General features: G+C 37.7%; 3 protein-coding genes across 3 annotated transcripts; 1 reads left to right on the top strand and 2 right to left on the bottom strand.

Annotated features, from left to right (window-relative positions):
• Positions 1–5,854: 5,854 nt before the first annotated feature.
• LOC142397382 (uncharacterized) lies at positions 5,855–7,916 on the top strand. The gene is made up of 6 exons (XM_075480732.1): positions 5,855–5,944; positions 6,183–6,512; positions 6,665–7,033; positions 7,264–7,404; positions 7,522–7,565; positions 7,639–7,916. The coding sequence occupies exons 1-6, from the start codon at positions 5,902–5,904 to the stop codon at positions 7,771–7,773; spliced, it is 1,062 nt and encodes a 353-aa protein (XP_075336847.1). The 5' UTR covers positions 5,855–5,901; the 3' UTR covers positions 7,774–7,916.
• Positions 7,917–10,266: 2,350 nt separating this feature from the next.
• LOC142397189 (uncharacterized) lies at positions 10,267–11,761 on the bottom strand. Its single transcript, XM_075480531.1, has 3 exons — positions 11,719–11,761; positions 11,197–11,541; positions 10,267–11,087 (listed from the first exon to the last, which is right to left on the bottom strand). Exons 1-3 carry the CDS (start codon positions 11,759–11,761, stop codon positions 10,648–10,650), a joined length of 828 nt encoding a protein of 275 aa, XP_075336646.1. The 3' UTR covers positions 10,267–10,647.
• A 1,888-nt stretch (positions 11,762–13,649) lies between these two features.
• On the bottom strand, positions 13,650–17,728 carry LOC142397381 (uncharacterized). Its single transcript, XM_075480731.1, has 6 exons — positions 17,641–17,728; positions 17,111–17,452; positions 16,671–17,015; positions 16,006–16,119; positions 14,418–14,479; positions 13,650–14,031 (listed from the first exon to the last, which is right to left on the bottom strand). Exons 1-6 carry the CDS (start codon positions 17,681–17,683, stop codon positions 13,867–13,869), a joined length of 1,071 nt encoding a protein of 356 aa, XP_075336846.1. The 5' UTR covers positions 17,684–17,728; the 3' UTR covers positions 13,650–13,866.
• Positions 17,729–19,960: the final 2,232 nt, after the last annotated feature.

The raw sequence follows: 19,960 nt of genomic DNA, 5'->3' as shown, positions 1-19,960 counted from the left end.
AGTCAAAGGTACAGTTAATGGAACAGTCATCACCTTGTTCATAGTCAGCTTTAAGTTTTCAGAAGTTTTTTTTTTTTTTTTGAAAATCAAAGTTTCCAGGCATTGTTTGGTTTGATCCATGATCCAGTTTCTCCTTATCTCCTAGGACAAAAATCTGATAGACCTGCAATCATCCAAGAGTTTCCATCTGTTCCAGTCCATCCAGGAGACTCTGCGACTCTCCAGTGTTCAATTCTCTCCGAGTCTGAGAGTCATATGTGTCCAGGATTTCACAGAGTGTTCTTGTTCCAAGTCAGTTCTACTGAGTCTCAGCCCTATGTGATTTATGCTCATGGAAGCAGTGGTGATAAATGCAGCGGGAGCGCTGAGGCTAACATGTCTCATAAATGTGATTACAATTTCTCAATAAGCACTATCAGCCCCTTTGATATGGGGACCTACTACTGTGCTGTGGTCACATGTGGGCAGATATTGTTTGGAAATGGAACAAAACTGGGAATTGAAGGTAAACCTCTACTTGTTTGAGATATTTTAACACTTTGCGTAATAACTGTTGGAATACAATAAAGATGAATCTATAACAGTTGGGGCATCTGGTGTGTAAGATTAGTGATAGTGTTTTATTGCACATGAACTTTTTTTCTTCATTTTCAGCACCCTGGTCATCTGAATCTCAGAGAACCAATGTAGTTCTGTTTTTGTTGTGCGGTGCTTTGGCAATAAGTTTAATTGTTATTGTCCTGCTGATTCACACCATCAAGAAAAAGAAAAACTGTGAGAGTTGCAAAGGTAATAAGGCCTTTAGAAATAACTTTAAGACAGTCACTATTTGATTTTTTTTTTCTCTGTGTATCATTTGTTGCTGATTATAAATCATGATTTGTCATTCTGTAATGCAGCTGCTGCTGATGCTACAATAACTACAGATCAACAAAATCAGCTGGTAAGTAAATGAGATGTTTCACTGCTGATCATGTGATTGAACATGTCCTAATGTTTTGTTATATTGCTACAGACGGATGGAGACGCCCTGGTTTATTCTCTGGTAAATTTTACAAAGAGGAAGGAGGGATGTAAAAGTCGTTGAGAAAGAGACCATCTACAGTGATGTCAGAGTTTTGGGGTACGAATAGCTACATAATGTACCCACCAGCTGTGTTTCCATTTCCATTTTTGATTCTCATTCAGAAAATGTGAATAATTAAAGGTGAAGGAAAACTGTAATGATTAAAAAAAACTTCCTCTAAAAGTTTAACACATTTGCTTGAGGTGTTTTTCACCTGTTACATCGATGACCTGAACATTGAGAGAAATAGAAACAGCTCTGTGAATCATACCTGACAAGGTAGAGACAAAAATGACATGACTTCACCAGTTGTCGACGGTCTAAGCCGAAACATTAAGCTCATTTGACTGACCAGTATCTTCCCAGATATGAGATATTTCCTCAGATTTAAGAAATTTGTGAAGAGCTCTTCCAGTTTTCCTCTTGTAGATGTACTGCAGTTGTTGTAATTCGCCTTGCAATTTATTTCCAGCCTTCTTTTATTGAATTAGAACCATGAACAATGTGATCTATTCCTCCAGCATCCGACAATCAAACGCAGCCTTGTATATTCACCTCAAAGCAATGTAGTCGATGGAAGCGTGTTTGATTTGCATATCTTTTTTGACGGCTTTTCAAAAGATTGTCTCAGATTTGCTTCACTTGTGAACGGAAACCCGGCTATTGAAGGTCTTAAATAGCGCTAATTCTTTGACATTTTTTGAAAGTATGCCTTGTTTAATAGTCTTTCATAGGTTAAAAATGTCGCTTTTGATTTGAATTTTAATATTATAATTTGCTTTAGTTTAAAGTTTGCTTTTAACATTCTATTTAGTTACAGGTAAGTCAACATAAATATTAAGTGTTGGACAAGGTTACTGTTAAAAGTCCTTTCCACTTGTTTATTCTCTATATTCAAGTTTCTCTTTGTTTATACTTTTTATCTTTTTGTAAAACAAAATGTTTAAATACCACAAAAAAAGGGATAATAATGTGTACTTAAGATTTAATTTCAAATATTTGGCGGTAGCACATTTTGTGCAGAAGAAATTTTTGGTTTGAGCAAAAGAAAAGTATATGGATGGTCTTTTATTCTTTAGATATGGAAAACATGTTTATTTAAGTATGACTATTTCCTCACAATTTCCTCACTAATGTTTTTAAAGTGGAGTTTATTGAAATATTTGTGAATTGTCTGTGTTTTACCTGCAGCAAAAAGCAGTGTGAGCGTTTTTACTTTTCAGAATGAGATTTCCCGACAGTCTGAAAATGCTCAGAAGGAAGAGTGCATTTTTCACGCTCTAAAACAACTCAAACCTCAACATTTTCAAACTTGTATTTACAGTAATGTTCGGCATTTCAGAAAATGAAGAGAGAAAGTAAAACAACTCTCATTACAAAGTGACAAAATGTAAAATTCCCCAAAGTAGCTCTCCCTTGAACCGCGAGGAAGTTTTTGAGGTTTGAATTATTATCAGCTTTAACTTACCTGTCAGGAATACTTCTCATTCTCTAAGCTGAATGCTGTCTGCGCATTATTACTCAATAAGATACTGACAACTCATAGGTACTACACAACAACAACAAAATTAATGTGTTAGTGAAAAAATGTCTTCTATATTTTAATTCTGCCAGCAGTTACTGATTTATGTTCTATAACTGTGCATTATTGTTACATACAATGTTGCAGCGTCTGTGTTATTTTTTATCTGTTAGGAACTCAAAATAAATTAATTCTGCCGTGTCATTTTCATTTTGACAGCGTTTTTCTTTTCTGCAGCAACAGCATGTAACAAACCAAAAACAGAGTTTGAACCTGATACGTAATCAGAGATAAGAGAAAGAAGATAGACCTTTACTTGTCCCAGAAGGCTAAGTTCCAAATTAAGGCGCTGGTAGAGCAGGAGGTCTCAACCTCTGAGACTACTGGTTTCAAAAGCATGAGTTCACACACTCCACCAGTTTGCATGAGGTGCAAACTCATTCCTTAATTCTCAGGAAATGTCAGTGGCTTGGTGAGAAAAAAAAACAAAACGAGATGTGCGCACGTTGGGGCATGCGCTGGAAGCCGTAGTCGCGCAGCTCTGGCCACACGCACGATACCCTCTGCGTACGTACGAGCACATAATAACCCCAATGCGGAGGGGATTTAGAAAATTTCTAGGGGGCGCCACTGAGCCATTTTGCTCCTCCCACACACGATACCCTTTACATACGTATGAGGTCAACAGGGTGGACGTGTGTCCCAAGTTTCATGACCTTTGCGATGATTATAAGGCTTTCAATTCACAAACGCCATCACACGATTTTCACCACTTGGCCACGCCCACACCGTTCAGAGTTTGGAAAAGTTTTTCAATTAATTTTTCCCCCCATGTCTTAAGAGTAATCTGGCCAAGTTTGAAGCTTGTAGCATTAAATATGTAGGAGGAGTTCGATCAAATGCAAGGTGTGGAAAAAAAAAGACGTTTACAACCAGCAGCAGGTGGAGCTAAAGGTGGATGTCACTATTTTATATGTGCGCGTTCAGGCTGGGTCCAGCATTCACCGTATGAAGATTGGGACAGATTGGATAATGTATGTGGGAGTTATAAGTGACTTAATTTTTTGTGGCGAGTGATGGCAAGTCATCAAACTTTGAGGCATCGTCATGGCCACGCCCTTTAAGTTTTGAAAAAGTTGCCTAAAGATTTTTTTCCCCCATGTCTTAAGAGTAACCTGGTAAAGTTTGAAGTCTGTAGCATTACATATGTAGGACAAGTTCGATCAAATGCGAGGTGTGGAAGGCGTTCAGACTGGGTCCAGCATTCACCGTATGAAGACCATTTTTAAGCATCGTAGGGGGCGCTACAGAGTCAATGAGCGACTCCCAAAAATATAAAGTTTAGATTCTTTCATGTCGTCGACTGGCACGTGGTGCTTGCACAATTTCATGAGTTTTCGAGTACCTTTTGCAAAGAATTAGAAGATGGAAGAAGAAGAATAAACCTTACAGATACAATAGGGTCCTTGCAGTTTCACTGCTCGGTCCCTAATTAATCTTACCGAGCCCTGAGCAATCTTACTTGTGGCTTTTCTTTGGGGACATTATGTGACTGTAGAAGATCGGATCTTCTATAAGAATAAATAAGTGTAGTAGGCTCTAGTTTAGTGTTAGAGTAAATGGAAATGTAAGTATAAGCAAACACATTCAGCTAATAGTCTCCATTATACCTGCAGAATATTAGCATGTTAGCTTTTTCTAAGCACCACAGTGCCTAAGTTCAACATTGCCACTACACAAACAACATAAACATGCCTACAACTGTTAAGATAAAACTTCCACCTACTAAACATCCCATGTTTGTACCGTTATTATGAGTATACCGACATGCTGATGTTAGCATGATGCCTTAGTGCAGGGGTGTCAAACTTAAATACACAGTGGGCCAAAATGAAAAACTTGGACAAAGTCGCAGGCGGGCCTTGATATGTCTTGAAAAAATGTCTACGATTGAGGAAGTTTTGTCCTTCTCTTCAAACATAACGATGAACCTTTTCATATGGAAACAAACTTAAAGGATAAGACCGGTTTTTTGACATTGGGCCCTTGATTTCACATTATAACATGATGTTCTACTCACCCCTGCTTGTTGTTGGTCATTTGGAGCTGTTCCGAAGATATTCGAGAGGCGTCTGGCTGCTCTCTTGAGATATTCGGCCATGAAACGGTTTCCTATGGGCAAGCTTATACAGGCACAAACTATGCTGTTTATAATTTATTAATTACTGTACAGTAGCACTGATAACGTGGAGGTGCGTCGCTTACTTAAAAAAATCCGGGTTATTGTAATTTTGATTTTTTTGTCGTAAAGTGGGTGTTACTGACGTCCTCGTCGTGCTACTGCCACAGACAGCCCACAGACCTGCTGCCTATTTATTCATTCGGCTAAAATTCAAAATTAGTAACCCGGATTTTTTTAAGTAAGCGACGCACCTCCACGTTATCAGTGCTAGTGTAGAGTAATTAATAAATTATAAACAGTATAGTTTGTGCCTGTATAAGCTTGCCCATAGGAAACCGTTTCATGGCCGAATATCTCAAGATTGCAGCCAGACGCCTCGCGAATATCTTCGGAACAGCTCCAAATGTTCAACAACAAGCAGGGGTGAGTAGAACATCATGTTATAATGTGAAATCAAGGGCCCAATGTCAAAAAAACGGTCTTATCCTTTAAGTTTTGCTTAAACATTGAATCTGGAAAGAGCAAAGCTAAATGCTATAAACATGTGAATTCAAATGTCAAATAAAAGACACATTTGTGGCATTCATTTCTTAAATAAGATAAAGAAAAATATTATTTGTAGCATTCTGAGTTAAATGTTTAGGGATAACCTTTTTTCACAAGATAACAATAATAGTTATAATTGTTTTGTGCTTGCCCGCCTCCTTCCCGTTTTCCACCTTTCGTTTGGCCATTTTTGGGAGACGTAGCCCAATGCAACTTTAAATCTGGAGTTTTTATCTGTCAGCTGAGCTTTCAGTTAAGCTCAAAGGGAGATGAACAGGCCTCAAACCCCTAAAGCGCAGGTGTAAGTAAATGGGAAACATTATCTTAATGTCGGTGTAACTCTTCAAAGAAAGTTGCCACAATTTTGCTCCGGCTTGCAGAAATCAACCTTCCACTCAACTGTCAAACAATGTTTGAAAAAATACTTATGATACAGTGTGACCTATTTGAACGGACCACAAAACCTCAAAAAAAAAATGAAAAAAAAAATACCAGCATAACAGGAAATGTAGTTTCTGCTTTATCAGACAGTCTGACCTATTATGTCCACCTCGCATCACCAACTGAAATCTCTGCGCCATCGAGATGTTGCATCTATGTATTGTACTTATGCTCGTTCATCAGGCATGTAAGTCCGGTTTGCGTCTTTCTCTCTAAATGTTTTATTTGAATGTTTTGACCATCCTGGGGCTTCTGTTGTATCTACTTTTGTTTAGTAAAGGTAACTGAAGCAACTCTTCTTTAAGAGCTGGTCTGTAACAAACCTGAGCGTTCTTTATATTGTGGGTGTAGTTTTATAAATGTATAATAATTTGATTAGGAAAATTTAACAATTGTTTTTTATCATCTGTTGTCTTTTAATTCAGACTCGCTTTTCTCAGTGATCGACGGTCAATATGGTGAATCAGTAACCGTAACATGTTGGTTTCCTGATTTGGAGCACAGCAACACCCGGGTCAAGTGGTACAAACAGAGTGTTGGTGATACTCTTACATTAATCACCTCACTGATGAAAAATACAGTGGACCCCGTATTTGAACCAGGATTTTCACCCTCACGATTTGGTGTTAACTGCACAACAGTCATGAGCACTCTGACCATTTTCAAAACGGAGCCAGAAGATGAAGCACTGTATCACTGTGCCGTCCTCACATGGAGGATCGATCGGTGGACTAGGACCTATTTATCTTTAAAAGGTAATGCTTGTCTCTTCATAATAGGTCAGTTTGTGAATTTACTATATTTAATAACATCAGTACAAATGATTTTCAGTAATTAGCATTTTTATGTCCTAAATCAATTCATGCACATGACCTTTTACTTCTTCAACTCTTTTTTTCTTTCGTAGAAAATGGTGAGAGAACAACAAAATATACAGTTGCTCAGTGGCCAACGATATCCGATCCAGTTCATCCTGGAGACTCTGTGACTCTTCAGTGTTCAGTCCTCCCTGATTCTCAGAAGTCATCCTGTCCAGATGAGCACAGTGTGCACTGGTTTGGAGTCCGGTCGGATAAATCTCTTGGGAATATCATTTACAGCAATGGAAATGGCCCACATGAACGTGACGGCAAACCTGATATACCTTCTCCTTCAAAGAGCTGTGTGTATCACTTCTCAAAGAATGTCAGCTCCTCTGATACTGGGATTTACTATTGTGCTCTGGTAACATGTGGAGAGATAATATTTGGAAATGGAATAAAACTTGACATTGAAGGTAAGTGTGCGATGTGAAGGGGTAATAAGTAGGAAAGTACGTAAATGAAGTCGTGTTTATTTTAAGAATGTTTTTAGCCAAACATCACAATTAGTCTTGATTGGAAGTGAAATGAAATCCATAGAGACTGAGTTAAACTATCTCTCAAACAGAAATAATACCAGAAGATGGATTTACATTTTAATTTACTTACAAATGTTAACTTTTATTGTTTTTTTCTACTGGTGTAGCAGGCAGCAGATGGTCCTTTGGTGTTTTCCAGATGAACAGTATCATTCTCCTTCTGCTTTCTGCTGTACTGGTAATCTGTGCGCTTGTTATAGCCATCCTCATCTTCATCTTGAAGAAAACCAAGTGTGATTCTTGCAATGGTGATACACTTTACCTCACTATGTATATTTCTTTCATGCTTATTCATTAGTGTTACAACTATTACATTTAAGCTTTTCTTTCTATCTATCAATGGAATTTCTTTTGTAATTTTGCAGTTGCTGTGTTTCTGCAAAAAAGCGTTGGGAAAAGGAATGTAAAGGTAAGATTAGTATAAAAATGTTATAATGCATGTCAATTGGTCATGTGCCAACATTTTCTTTACATTTCCACAGAGTGAAGAGGATAGACGGATTTACTCTGCTGCCTTCTTTACCGTGATAAAACCTGGCAGCGGTGGAAGAAGAGATGCTCAAGCGGGGGAGAAACAGAGGATCTATGCTGCTGTCAAGGCTTTTGGGTTGGACTAGCAAGTCACTTCTGGGACTATTTGGATCAATTTATAACATGACAGTAGATTGGAATAGAAAGCTTTATTGTCATTGCACAGAAGTACAACAAAATTAAGATGTATCTCCAAATTCTGCTTATATATGTTCATGAAAATAACAAATAAACAATCTAAAAATAGTAAAAAGTAACTATATAAAAAAGGCCTGAAGTTCTGTTCCATTTGTCATACGCACGCTCACACACATACAACTGAACAGGACACATAGATACACAGCTTAACAGAGTATTACACATGTGGAATTTGCAGATGGAACAGTCATACACATTTAGCTGTCTCTGTATAAACAAAATAATTTGAGGCCACCACTTGCGGCAGAGACTTATCCCTGATCCACCCTAATTCAGTCATAGTCAGTACACATAGCTCATGTGACAAAAGTTTATCATTTTTGCGTGGATAGAATCTGCAACATGTACTTCAGCTTGTCAATCAGCTAGTTTAAACAAAAATGTACGAACATAAGATGTATATGTGTTGGACCCAATAAGCTACGGTCCAATATGTGTTTATATACAGTCCTTACTCCATCCTACCTTTCCCTGAACTTTCTCAGAGCAGAGACACTACGTTGTTCTGTGATCCACAGTCGTGTGCTCATTATCATATCCTGTAATATTTCAAAGTGTTGCTGCTTGTGGGATGACTGCACACAGGGACTCCGTAACACAGCAACAAAACACATATAACAGATTACTTCAGTGAAGTATTCTAGATTTAAAATGAATTACAGTATCTTGAAATGTTGAAGTTTTACTTTTTTCAACATGTAAAAACTATAGACCAGTTTAGAATGTCTTATGTTGTAGGTTAATTCTTAAGTTCAGCTTCCTCAAAAGGTTAGAATCAGGCTTGTGGCCATCCAAAATCCCAATTTTGGAATAACTAACATATACCTGTTACAAATCTTTATCTATAAATTAGGGGGAAAACAGATCTGTGCTTTGTAAATTAATTTGTGTTGCCTTGCCTTGATTAGTTAGCATTAGAGGTGCTGTCGTGTGGATTTTTTGAGAAGAAGAATGATATAGTGAAGACATCAATTGTTTGCCATCATCAGCAACATGTAGCATTGCTGAAATTTAGTATTTAATTAACCTACTGGATGGTACTAATTTATCTCAGTTCCTTCTGACACATTTTCCTTTCTGCTGATCTGAAGTCTGAAGTCTTCCTGTTTAGTGTTTCTTCAGTTATGGCGTCACATAACTGATCCCCAACCTCTTCATGCACTTATTTCCAGAATTAGTGAACAAATGTTTTACCTGCTCTGATCCATGAACATATACAGTCAAAATTTATTTTATTGATTAAAAAACATGTGCCCAATTATTATTACAACTTAGTCTTAAGAAGATCATAGCTTAAGCCTTTAACCTTGATATTTATTACAGTAATAAGTCTAACTCCACCTGACAACATGCATATTCGCACACATTCTGGTTGAGGAAACTGTCATGGTGACAAAAAAAAGCTTCCAATTACAAATAAGAACACTGTCCTCAACATCTTAATTTGAAACATTTCTGCAAAGCAACATAAACATTGGGAAGGTTCTGTGAGCTTCAGTTAACACATTTCTCTGCACAAAGTCACTACATGTGGAGGCTTTTAAACATGTAACAGAGCCTCTATTCTCTTACAGTCAGTCACATCAGTGTGTGTTGTTGTTTCTTCTTGCTTTCCAGTGATGAGAAATCCTGTAACACAGCTGTCAAACACCTTTCTGTCTCCGTCCCTAAATAGATTTTATACAAGGATTACACTTAGACATTAACACAAAACAGAATATTGTTAATAAGGCTTTGGCATGGGATCATTTGATATCGTACAACAACAGCTTCACAATGTGCACAAAAGTATTTTAGTTTAATTTAATTTAATTTAATTTCAAGTAACTTTGTACAGCATACAATGCAGCACAGACAAACAAGAAGACACAAATATGATATGCGATCAAATCACTGTCACTGTGTATGTGACTGAAGTATTTTCGGACTTCTACGTGTCAGTTTCAAAGAAGTTTTTTGACAAAGGGATGATCATTTCAGACTAAGTGCAATGGTGTAAGTTTGATATAAACAATGTCCTGGACTACACAGCCAATTTGAAGTCGACAAGGCTTTCTGTAGTGTGTGCATCCTGTAATGCATGATGTCTTTTTTTTTCTTCCAATGATTGAAAAGCTACATACAAAACAAGTTTTTGCATCTTTCCAGTCATGCTCAACAGCTTACCTTCAGTTTCTTGAGAATATAAGTATTGCAATCACAATTAGACAAAGAGCTAACAGCGCTCCAAGTCCAATGACGACTGGATCCCATTTTTCTTCTGACAAATGAAAAAAAAAAGATTTAAAAAGAAGGTATTTCTATCTTTACTTTGTCTCAATAACTTATATAGATTTTTTGCTTTGCTTCTATATGTATTTCTTTTTCGTTGTTGTTGAAATTCTTTGTGCAAGGAACGAGTGCAAAATACAATAATTATATAAAACAATATTCTTTTTTCTGTCTATTTTATAACACTTTTTATAGTAAAATTTCAGAATTTGGTAAATGAACATAGCTCACATAGCTACACACTTCTATAAGCTATATTACTCATAAATTTGTCAATATAGTAACACCATAACAGTTGTTATACAGTCATACAGCTAAGAATACAGAAATATATGATGACATAGAGTAACATTTTGCTTTCAGCCAGACAAAAAAAAGGACACACTCTTTAATATTTTGTTGAACCTTATAATCTTGATTGTGTTATTTTGCACTGTTCCAATAAGCTTTTGTATCCCAAAATTAATTTCTGGCCAGAACTGCATTAGTTTTTAACCAGCATCTTCATAATGTATATACGCACACAAACATGTATATATATTTTTTCTTTTTATTAAAATGTATTTATATCTATATAGATAGAATTTTGAAAACATACTTATCTCCACTGGAGTTCCATCTCCAAACAGGATCTTTCCACATGAGACCACAGCACAGTAGTAAGTTCCAGTACTTGAGCGGTTCTCTATAGTTTTGGACAGACGGGAGACACAGCTCCTTCCTGCTTGTTTGTCACAGCTGAAACTACCAGTATAAATGATGCCTGGAGCGGATTCTGATCCAGCTCTGTACCAGAACACGTTCTGTTGACCTGGACACTTGTCTTGTTTTTCGGAGGGAAATGAGCACTGCAGATTCACAGTGTTTCCCTCTGGAACCTGCGCCTTTTCTGGACTTTGTATCACGTACATTTTTTGCTTATTTTTAGGATCTGAGTGATGCCCAAAAAGACACAAACAAGAGTTAAATGTATTAGCTTTCTTTTTTTTTTTTTGGTATTGACACAGATGTACAAACAGAGCAAAATGAATAAACCTTACCATTCACAGCCAAATATGTGCTATTAATGAATCCCATTGTATATGCTGCTCCTGCCTGACAGAAGTATGATGCTTCATCCTCTTTGCTCACATTTCTTATGATGAGAGGATACGTGTTACCCACTTTTGTGGCAATGAATCTTGCATTGTTAAACTGTCCTTTAAGTTCTATTTTGTCAAATTTGCCCTGAGCAACAGTTTGGAACATATATCCAAAATCCAGCTTATACCAGTAAAACAACCCAGGTTTACCCTCAGAGACTGTACATATCAGAGTCACATCATCACCAAGCACAGCCTCTGTTAAAGAGATCTGATGAGGAACCTCAAGGCTTTGAATCACACCTAAAGAAAAAGAGAAAAATATTAATGGCAATTACACACCAACCTAGACAATGATATCAGGATCATTTTAAGTATTACGTATACAACAAATACATTAGAATGTGACTTCCGTCAATTTCTAATTGTCTAATATGTTCTATCACTGTTGCATGGATTTATATAGATAACTGCACTTACACACTGTACTTAGAAGAACCAAAGCAGCCAGTCCTCCAAGCATTGTGGCAGACCACCTTTCTCTTGCACAACTTTCTTCCTACCAAAAGGGTGTATGCAAGATGCCCAAGTTTTATGAAACAGAAATCATCCTGATTGGCTGAAATGCAGACAGTGTATGCAGTTGTGAACTCTTTTTTTTTTTGTGTGTGTGCGTGTGTGTGTGTGTGTGTGTGTGTGTGTGTGTGTGTGTGTGTGTGTGTGTGTGTGTGCGTGTGTGTGTGTGTGTGTGTGTGTGTGTGTGTTTGCTTTTTTAACACTGGACTAAGTGAGGAAGTGCAAGTTGAAAAATACCGATCAAAAACAAGGACATTTAATGTATTTTGACATCTATATTTCACCAATGCAAACAATGAATATTTTTTCCTGTGAGTAATCTTTAATAACTTTCCCAAAGCAGGCCTGGAAATAATGTTCTATATTTCAAAAAGTCACCTTCATTGAGCTTGGTGCAGCAGTAAAAGTGCAGCGGTCAGGGCTGTAGGTGCACTTGTATGAGCAGAGCTCCAATTGTACAGCTGCTGTTCCCTTTGAAACTATTATTGTTCCACAATCAAATTTTATTTTATGGCTGTTGCCAAGGTTCACAGATCAAATGAACAATTCAGAACTGTAATTCTTACCATGAATTCTAATAATTTATTAACTTGAAATCTTTTGACACTGATTTTAAAATACTTGAAATCTCAACATCAATTCGCTCAGAAACTTGCGTTTGTTCTCTTTGAGTGAGATGACTCTACCAGTAACCACTATAAAGCTGTAATCTGATGTAACAGGGCAACTAAAAGTGGCAGAAGTGTGTAATTTTGCTTATATTTGCAACACACTGAAGTGGTGTCTTATGGAAAGGATTTCTCTTTGTTCATGCTTTGCTGCCTGTAATCTCAGCTGTTTCTTTTCCTTCCAGTTCCTGTTTGACTTGTGCATGTGACGTGGTGTTTGATGCTTTTAGGACCTGACCTATTTATTTTGCAATCATATCCTCAGACATAGAGGAACGTCTATCATTTCTATACACACACCAGGTCCGAATACTTTTGACTCTTTGAATGGAACATGTGAATTAGATGGCTATCCTTTTATAGCTGTAAATGATAGAAAGAACAAGGTAAGAAAGAAGAGCAACAGCAAAAGGACTGTTGAATTTGTGTGAATTAAAAAGGACTTTTACTCTGAAAGTTGGTCGTTTTACCTGTGGTCATTTAATACACAGGTAGCCACAACTCTGGGAACTAATTTGATTCATCCTATTTATAGGCTAGTTCCTCCACTGGGTGTATTTTTTTTAAAAAAGCTTTTATGATTGAAGAGTTAAAAGCCATTCCCACTGCAGACAAGGGGGCTGCACGATGGTGTGGTGGTTAGCACCGTCGCCTCACAGCAAGAGGGTTCCTGGTTCTAATCCTGGCTGGAGCCTTTATGTGTGGAGTTTGCATGTTCTCCCAGTGTTTGCGTGGGTTCTCTATGGGTACCCCGGCCTCCTCCCACTGTCCAAAACCTTGGATGCCGTGCATGATTGTGTGTTCTCATTTGTCTCTGTGTGGCCTTGTAATGGACTGGGGACCTGCCCAGGGTGTACCCCGCCGCCCACAGTCGGGATGGGCTGCATTCCGCCCCCCCAACCCTGAATTGGGTAAAGCGGGTATAGAAAATGGATGGATGGATTGACGAGAAGATCTAAATGAGGAGGCAATACACACTGTCTGCACAACTGCGCATTTGTATTGTCAAATGTCCAAATGTTGTCTTTCTCTGGAGAATTGATAAGAGACTCTACAGTAACGTGTTACTCCTATCAGTAACTCCTCTGAGTGCAGAAAATATGTTTTAAAAAAAGACACTGCCTGCCCAAGAAAAAAAGAGGTGCTACTAAGATGTATCGAAACAAATTGAACGTATGAAAATTCATTGTTTATTAAATTGTTGTGCCAAGTGGCAACAGACACAGACAGGCCTCGATGTTACTGTACAATAAACAAAACATTTGAAAGCTTGGTGCCCTAACGTCACCTCAGTACCTCACTTTTAGTGCACATATGCATATTTTTAGGGTGAACATGCCACATGAGCACAGATTAATTTAGCTGAAAAGATATGGGGAGTGATTCACAAGCCCTGCTCTGCCTGTAATGAGAGCTGCTGATGGCTTTGGTGTTCTGCTCTGACAACACCATACACACAGTCTGTGTGATCTCTCTTCTTGTTTCCGTGTTTCACGTTTCTTCTGGAAAAGTCGAGGGCTGCATAGCTCACTGAATGTAGTTCTCTGTCCTGCAATAACATACAATGAGACTGTGTTAGTGGCATATATCACAAATTAGAGATAAAACATTAATATCAGAAAAGTCAACTTTAGACATGTGGTTAGATAACTTAACAATGATTTTAATATTGAGTTTACCATTTAGACTTGATCAACATGTATGTAGGTTTAATGTGTCAGTCAGTTAATGTTGCAAAGCTACTCCAAAATGAGTCAGATTTTTCCAGCATTACATAAATCGAACATTTGTGTGTATCTTGTACTGAGGATCTGACAAAAATAAAACATCTAATGCTAAATGCTCACAGTACCGAATGCAGTTAGAGCTGAATGTTCATTACCTGTAAGAATAGGCAAGGGCATACAGTATACGACTTATTTAAATTATATTCACCAAATCATTTGATTGATCTGCAGTTGACTTGTCACATCCAGGACAATGAGAGGAACTCATTCCTGTTGACATGAGCAAAAACAGAGATATATTGCTGCTATATGAGTACGTTTGCTGTCATTTATATAAAGAATGAACAAAGTATGACTTTGATATGATTAGTTACAGTACTGTAACGAATACATTATACACACCCTGTGAAATATCCAGTAAAGCTACTGTTTCAAAAACAGCTGGATATCCAAAAAAGCTGTGGCACTATGTAAAGTGTCAGTGTGAAAAGAAGGGGATGCTTGCCAGAATAGGATTTCAAGAAAAAAATAATAATTTGATGACGGCAACACGTTTCAGAGAAGAATGGGGGAATGTTTGCCACTATATTGAAAAATCTCTTTACTTCATCAACTCGCCAATCTTTGGGACTTCCTGTATCTTAATTTTGTTTTTTAAGAAGCACCAAATCTTTATATTGGGTGACATTTCTGCACTGCAATCAAGCAGGACTGTTTTATGGAGTCATGCTGTTGTAATAACTGTAGAATGTAATTTAGCGTTTTCTTGCTGAGGCTTTCCCTGATAGATATTTAATATGCATGGTAGCTAACCCTAACCTTAACCCTTACAGCACCAATAAACTCTAAAACCATAAAAACTTTCAAAAGTTTAGCTTTCGAGCTGAAAACTGTCCGCTGAAAACTGTGCTGGATGGCCCCTCTTCTCTTTAGCATGGCCGGTGTGGTATCCAAAAATAATTAGATTTGAGCTTGGACCCAGAGGAAGGTGTCTCTGGTTCTTCACTATGCACAAGTGTTCCTGAGCCTATGTAAAGCTTTCTGCTACAAAATCCCATCTGTGTTTAATGCATTGCTGCCTTATGGCCCAAAGGTCATCATGGCAGTTTTGTATTATTGGCCTTGTGCTTGGTAAGTAAAAAAATCTCCAGATGATATCATGAACTTTAGATAAGGAAATCTCCAAATGTTTTGCAGCTTTTCATTTGAATTTCAGTGTTAATTTGTTACACCATTTTCTTTTGGAGTCAAAGTGATGAGCGCTCACCATCTCTGCTCCGCCAATGCTCCAGGATGCTTTTATTCTAAATCCAACTCTGTTTCTTACATGTTACACTCATTACACTCTTTTGCTGCCCCATCCCATATTTTTTTAAGCATGTTGCTGGGCAAAAATTCAAAGTTAGCACAAATTTACACACACATCGAGAATGAAGTTAATTTTTAATTTTCAAGTCTTAACGAAATTCTTTACCATAAAAACAAAGTATTTAGTCTTTGTGTGATATTCAGGGGTGAAAATTAACCTTAAAATTATTGCTTTGTTTTCATTTACATTTTAAGTAAGTAAGAACTATAGAGCATTTCTAAAATGTCAGAGCATTTTAGAAATAAACAGAAATTAATCAACAATCATGAAACATTTCAGGTTATTACTGGAAATTAGTTGTGAAAATACGATTCCACATAATAATAAAAAACTAACATTCAGTATGCTGACCTCACAAAAACATCACTTGAATTGATGTTGCATCCTAAGAGAAATAAGAAAAAATGTAAATATGTGAATGATCAACCTTTGCGATGCTCAGAAGCTCTCTTTCGATTAATGTAGAAAAGGAAGACAATCAGAGCCACACAGCAGACCAGGAGTCCTCCAAGCACAAGAACCACTAGGTCTGGTTCTTCTCCTACAATCAAAAATTCAACAAAAAAATCAACAAAAAATCAACAAAATTGTTTAAAGATGCAAGTTCTACACACAAACTTTTTAGACACATTTCTTTTCTGTGTTTTCTTATGGTGCTGCACGGTAGGAGCTTTAGTTAGTTAGAACTTCAATAAAGTTCTATCTATCTATCTTTTCTATTTAAGAAATTGAGATGTTAATTTTCTATGAAAATTTTCTTGTTTTTTAGTTTAGTTTAATTTGACAGATTGATTAATCTACCAAACCCCTTTTATCTTGTAAAAGCTCTTTGAGGGCGGGGGTTACACACTGGACGGGTTGTCAAAATATTTTCTGTTGAAATTGAACTGTTAACCTTATTTTGTTTCCCTTTACCTCCTATCTTTGGGACCTATGACGCCAGTGTTGTAGCAAAAAAATTGTAATATAAGAGAAATTTTATAAAAACAAACTTTTAACATAATTTCACCTTTTTTAACTGCTTGATTTTGAATTTCACCCTGATAAAGACGCATGACAGATTTGAGGATATCTGAGACTGTGAATACATACGTGTGTTCAGTTGAGTTCCTTTACCAAACAGGATTTCTCCACAAGTAACTACAGCACAGTAGTAGGTCCCAGTGTCAGAAGAGTTCTGTAATGTTTTGGAAAAATAGTACACACAACTTCTCCCCAAGTCGTCATCAGTGCCGTTCCTGTTCCTGTAAATTATACTGGGATGGGATTTTCCTGAACCGGCTCGGAACCAGTGGACACTGCGTCCGCCAGGACACTCGATTCTGTTTCCTTTGTTTTTGGAGAGAAGTGAACACTGGAGAGTCACAGAGTCTCCCCACCGGACTGCTGCTTTGTCGGGAGTTTGTTCGACGTAAACAGCTGTCTGCTGACTATAATCTGTAAAATATTTTAATGGAGGTTTGAAGAACGACTAATGTACAATATGATTCACAAGTCTAAGAGATTGATGAAAAACATAAATTGTTCTTTACCTTTTACAGCCAGGAAGAATCCATTGATGAAAGTTTGTAAATATTCTCTTCCACTTTGACAGAAGTATACGGCTTCATCCTCTTTGTTAACAGAAGTGATGGTAAGTAACCACCTACCATTTGCTTCGTGGATTTGGAAACGTTGGTTATTAAATGGCTCAATTTTCTCTATTTGGCCATAAACTCCTGAGCCAACGGTTTGAACCACTTTTCCAAGAGACTGCTTATACCAATGACGGAACTTGATTTCTTTTGAGACTGAACAGTTAAAAGTAACGTTGCCACCAAGTTCAAGTTCAGTCAGAGTGATAAGATGAGGGACCTCTTCAGCCTGAATATGGTCTGAAGAAAATATAAATGAACTGTTACAATAAAACAGGACAAAACGAATGAAAAATGTAAATATCTGCTGTTATAAGCGACACTTTAAAGCTTATTTGCCATGTTCTCTCACAAACAATCGATACAATAGTGTGCAGCAGACCTACTGTGACTAGTTGTCAAAAGAGAAGAACTAGAATTGTACTTACACATTGAACTAAGAAGAATCAAAACAGTCAGACCTTCAATCATTGTGGCACAGCAGTCTTGTCCCACACTACTGATGTCTTCTTATGCAATGACTTGTTGGGTCATAATGTGTTTAAGGTTCACAAAGAAGAAGAAAAAGTGATTGGTTGGAATGTAAATAAGCACCCGCCTACATTAAACAAACACAACCCTTTTTCAGTGCAGCAAAGATTTGTTTAGTTCGTTCAACTTGTAGTCTATTCTGGTAACTTAATTATGATATTTGCAATGTGCTGTCTTAAAAACAAATGTCATTTCATTGTATATTAACAAAATAAGACTCATTTAAAAAAAAACTACCCATAGAGTAGTTTTTATAAGGTCATAAAATATGACTTGGAAGAAGTTCACAAACTGGGAAGTCTTATAATCTTGAAAGAACACGAAGAGTAAAGAAAACAAAATATGTTCACAAGTTAACATTCCTCAGAATATCCGCTGTTTTCCATGACAGCAACTTTGCTGACTCCAGTTCTCCTTCAGCCACCTTCACATCATCACTGTCTGAGTCCTTTTTGGTGGTGTGGTGGTTATCACCATCACCTCACCGTCACCTCACAGCAAGAGGGTCCCAGGTTCAATTCCCAGCTGGGGCCTTTCTGTGTGGAGTTTGCATGTTCTCCTGTGTATACTTGGGTTATCTCCGGGTACTCCGGCTTCCTCCCACCGTCCAAAAACATGCATGTTAGGTTAATTGGTGTCTAAATTGTCCCTAGGAGTGAGTGTGAGCATGTGTGGTCGCTTGTTTCTATGTGGCCCTGTGATGGGCTGGCGACCTGTCCATTGTGTACCCCGCCTCCCACTCAATGACATAGCCTCCAGCCCCCCTGCGACCCTACATTGGATTAAGTGGGTATAGAAAATGGATGGATGGATGGTGTCAACAAAGTGTCAAAAGTGAACTCGTTGAATTACACACTTGATTTGTATTTGGACTAATAGTGTCTGTTTCATTCCCCATACACTTCTCTGCCTGTTGTTGGAGCACGTTTGGGTGGGTCGGTGCCATCTCTTGGTTGCAAGAATTTGCCAATGACACAAATTATGTTCATTGTGGACTTAAAGACCTGCTGTGTGGGATGATGGTTCAAGTAGTGGCTGCACTCTCTCAGGAGAGAGTGGTGGTGGTGTACATGGAAGCAGATGAGGTGCACATGAGCCGAGCTGATAACTTCTTCAGCAGTATAGAGTTTGATGGTTTTAATAAACTCTTTTGTACTTTCCTGTTTAATTTTGAAAATCCTGTGTGTTCTTGCTCATGCCGAGTTACTTCCTGTCATTGTTCTTTTCCCGCCATTGCACACCTCATTGCTCTTAGTCATTTCTCACCTTGAATACATACTCAGTGGTTACAGTCACCCTGTGTCAGATTGGTTCCTTGTAATTAAATTACCGTACCAACCTTATTTTCTGGCGTGATCCATGATTTTTCTTGAGCTCAGCCTCTTCCTGGTTTTGCCCTTTCTCTCAGCCATGTCCTTACTCTTTTCTCTGGATTTCTAGCCAATGCTGTGTCTCTGCCAAGCCTTTGTCATAAAAGATTGCTACTCTGACTGGTTTCCTGCTTTTGACCTCAGCATGACTGTTGGAGTTCACTATGAGCCTGTTCTGCTGCATGTGTTTGTCTTCTCCTGGTCTGCAAACACACCAAGTCAGCTATTTCTATTATTATTTATGCCAACTCTTACAGAAAAAAAATGAAACCTGCTCAGGTCAGACAAATTTGCTCACAAAAGGAAACTTTTGAAAAACTTATTTTTTTATTCTATTTTTCTAACCATAGCTGGACTCAAAAACTTGTCAGACTGAACATCTCAGCTTGGTGCTTTTCGTCTGAGCATTTTAAGATACATTTTTAGAAATAACAGGGATGTAAACTCTGTGAGGCTGTTTAGAGGTGATCACTGTCTAGTTTCAGCTCATTCAGACAGATGATTAGCTGCTAGCTATACATATAACAGGTATTATTTAGCTGATGCACTCCAGTTGTGGATAGTACAATTACTGATTCATATGTTGACATTATGAAGTGGCACAAGAGTTGTTGAGCACCTTTCTAATAATTCTGCTGTCCCACTGATCCCAAACCGGCGGGTAAGTCATCTGATGCAGCGCTCTTTCATTCTGCTTCTTAGTCAACACAGGGGTGTGTTGTGGCTCATCGTTCTGTGGAAGAATAGATATGCAAACCAGGTGATATGATGTGCTATTGCAGAATGATGTGGGTTACCAAGTTGGTTAAGTGTTACCTTAAATTTAAACATAATCACTTAAAACTTT

The sequence above is a fragment of the Odontesthes bonariensis genome, chromosome 13 (assembly GCF_027942865.1).
Source record: "Odontesthes bonariensis isolate fOdoBon6 chromosome 13, fOdoBon6.hap1, whole genome shotgun sequence".
NCBI classification, from domain to species: Eukaryota; Metazoa; Chordata; class Actinopteri; order Atheriniformes; family Atherinopsidae; genus Odontesthes; species Odontesthes bonariensis.
The sequence above is the reverse complement of the archived record's forward strand: the minus strand, read 5'-3'. Positions and strand labels throughout refer to the sequence as shown.

What these genes read in the sequence shown, in the direction of transcription:
- LOC142397189 (XM_075480531.1), bottom strand. Translation starts at nt 11,761, where the DNA reads ATGCTTGGAGGACTGGCTGCTTTGGTTCTTCTAAGTACAGTGT. An exon ending in GGTTCTTCTAAGTACAGTGT is followed by an intron (nt 11,542 to 11,718) that starts GTAAGTGCAGTT and finishes CTTTTTCTTTAG; the next exon opens with GTGTGATTCAAAGCCTTGAG. An exon ending in CACATATTTGGCTGTGAATG is followed by an intron (nt 11,088 to 11,196) that starts GTAAGGTTTATT and finishes GGCATCACTCAG; the next exon opens with ATCCTAAAAATAAGCAAAAA.
- LOC142397381 (XM_075480731.1), bottom strand. Translation starts at nt 17,683, where the DNA reads ATGATTGAAGGTCTGACTGTTTTGATTCTTCTTAGTTCAATGT. An exon ending in GATTCTTCTTAGTTCAATGT is followed by an intron (nt 17,453 to 17,640) that starts GTAAGTACAATT and finishes TATTTTCTTCAG; the next exon opens with ACCATATTCAGGCTGAAGAG. An exon ending in AGGAACTCAACTGAACACAC is followed by an intron (nt 16,120 to 16,670) that starts GTATGTATTCAC and finishes TTTTGATTGTAG; the next exon opens with GAGAAGAACCAGACCTAGTG.
- LOC142397382 (XM_075480732.1), top strand. Translation starts at nt 5,902, where the DNA reads ATGTTGCATCTATGTATTGTACTTATGCTCGTTCATCAGGCAT. An exon ending in TATGCTCGTTCATCAGGCAT is followed by an intron (nt 5,945 to 6,182) that starts GTAAGTCCGGTT and finishes CTTTTAATTCAG; the next exon opens with ACTCGCTTTTCTCAGTGATC. An exon ending in CAAGTGTGATTCTTGCAATG is followed by an intron (nt 7,405 to 7,521) that starts GTGATACACTTT and finishes GTAATTTTGCAG; the next exon opens with TTGCTGTGTTTCTGCAAAAA.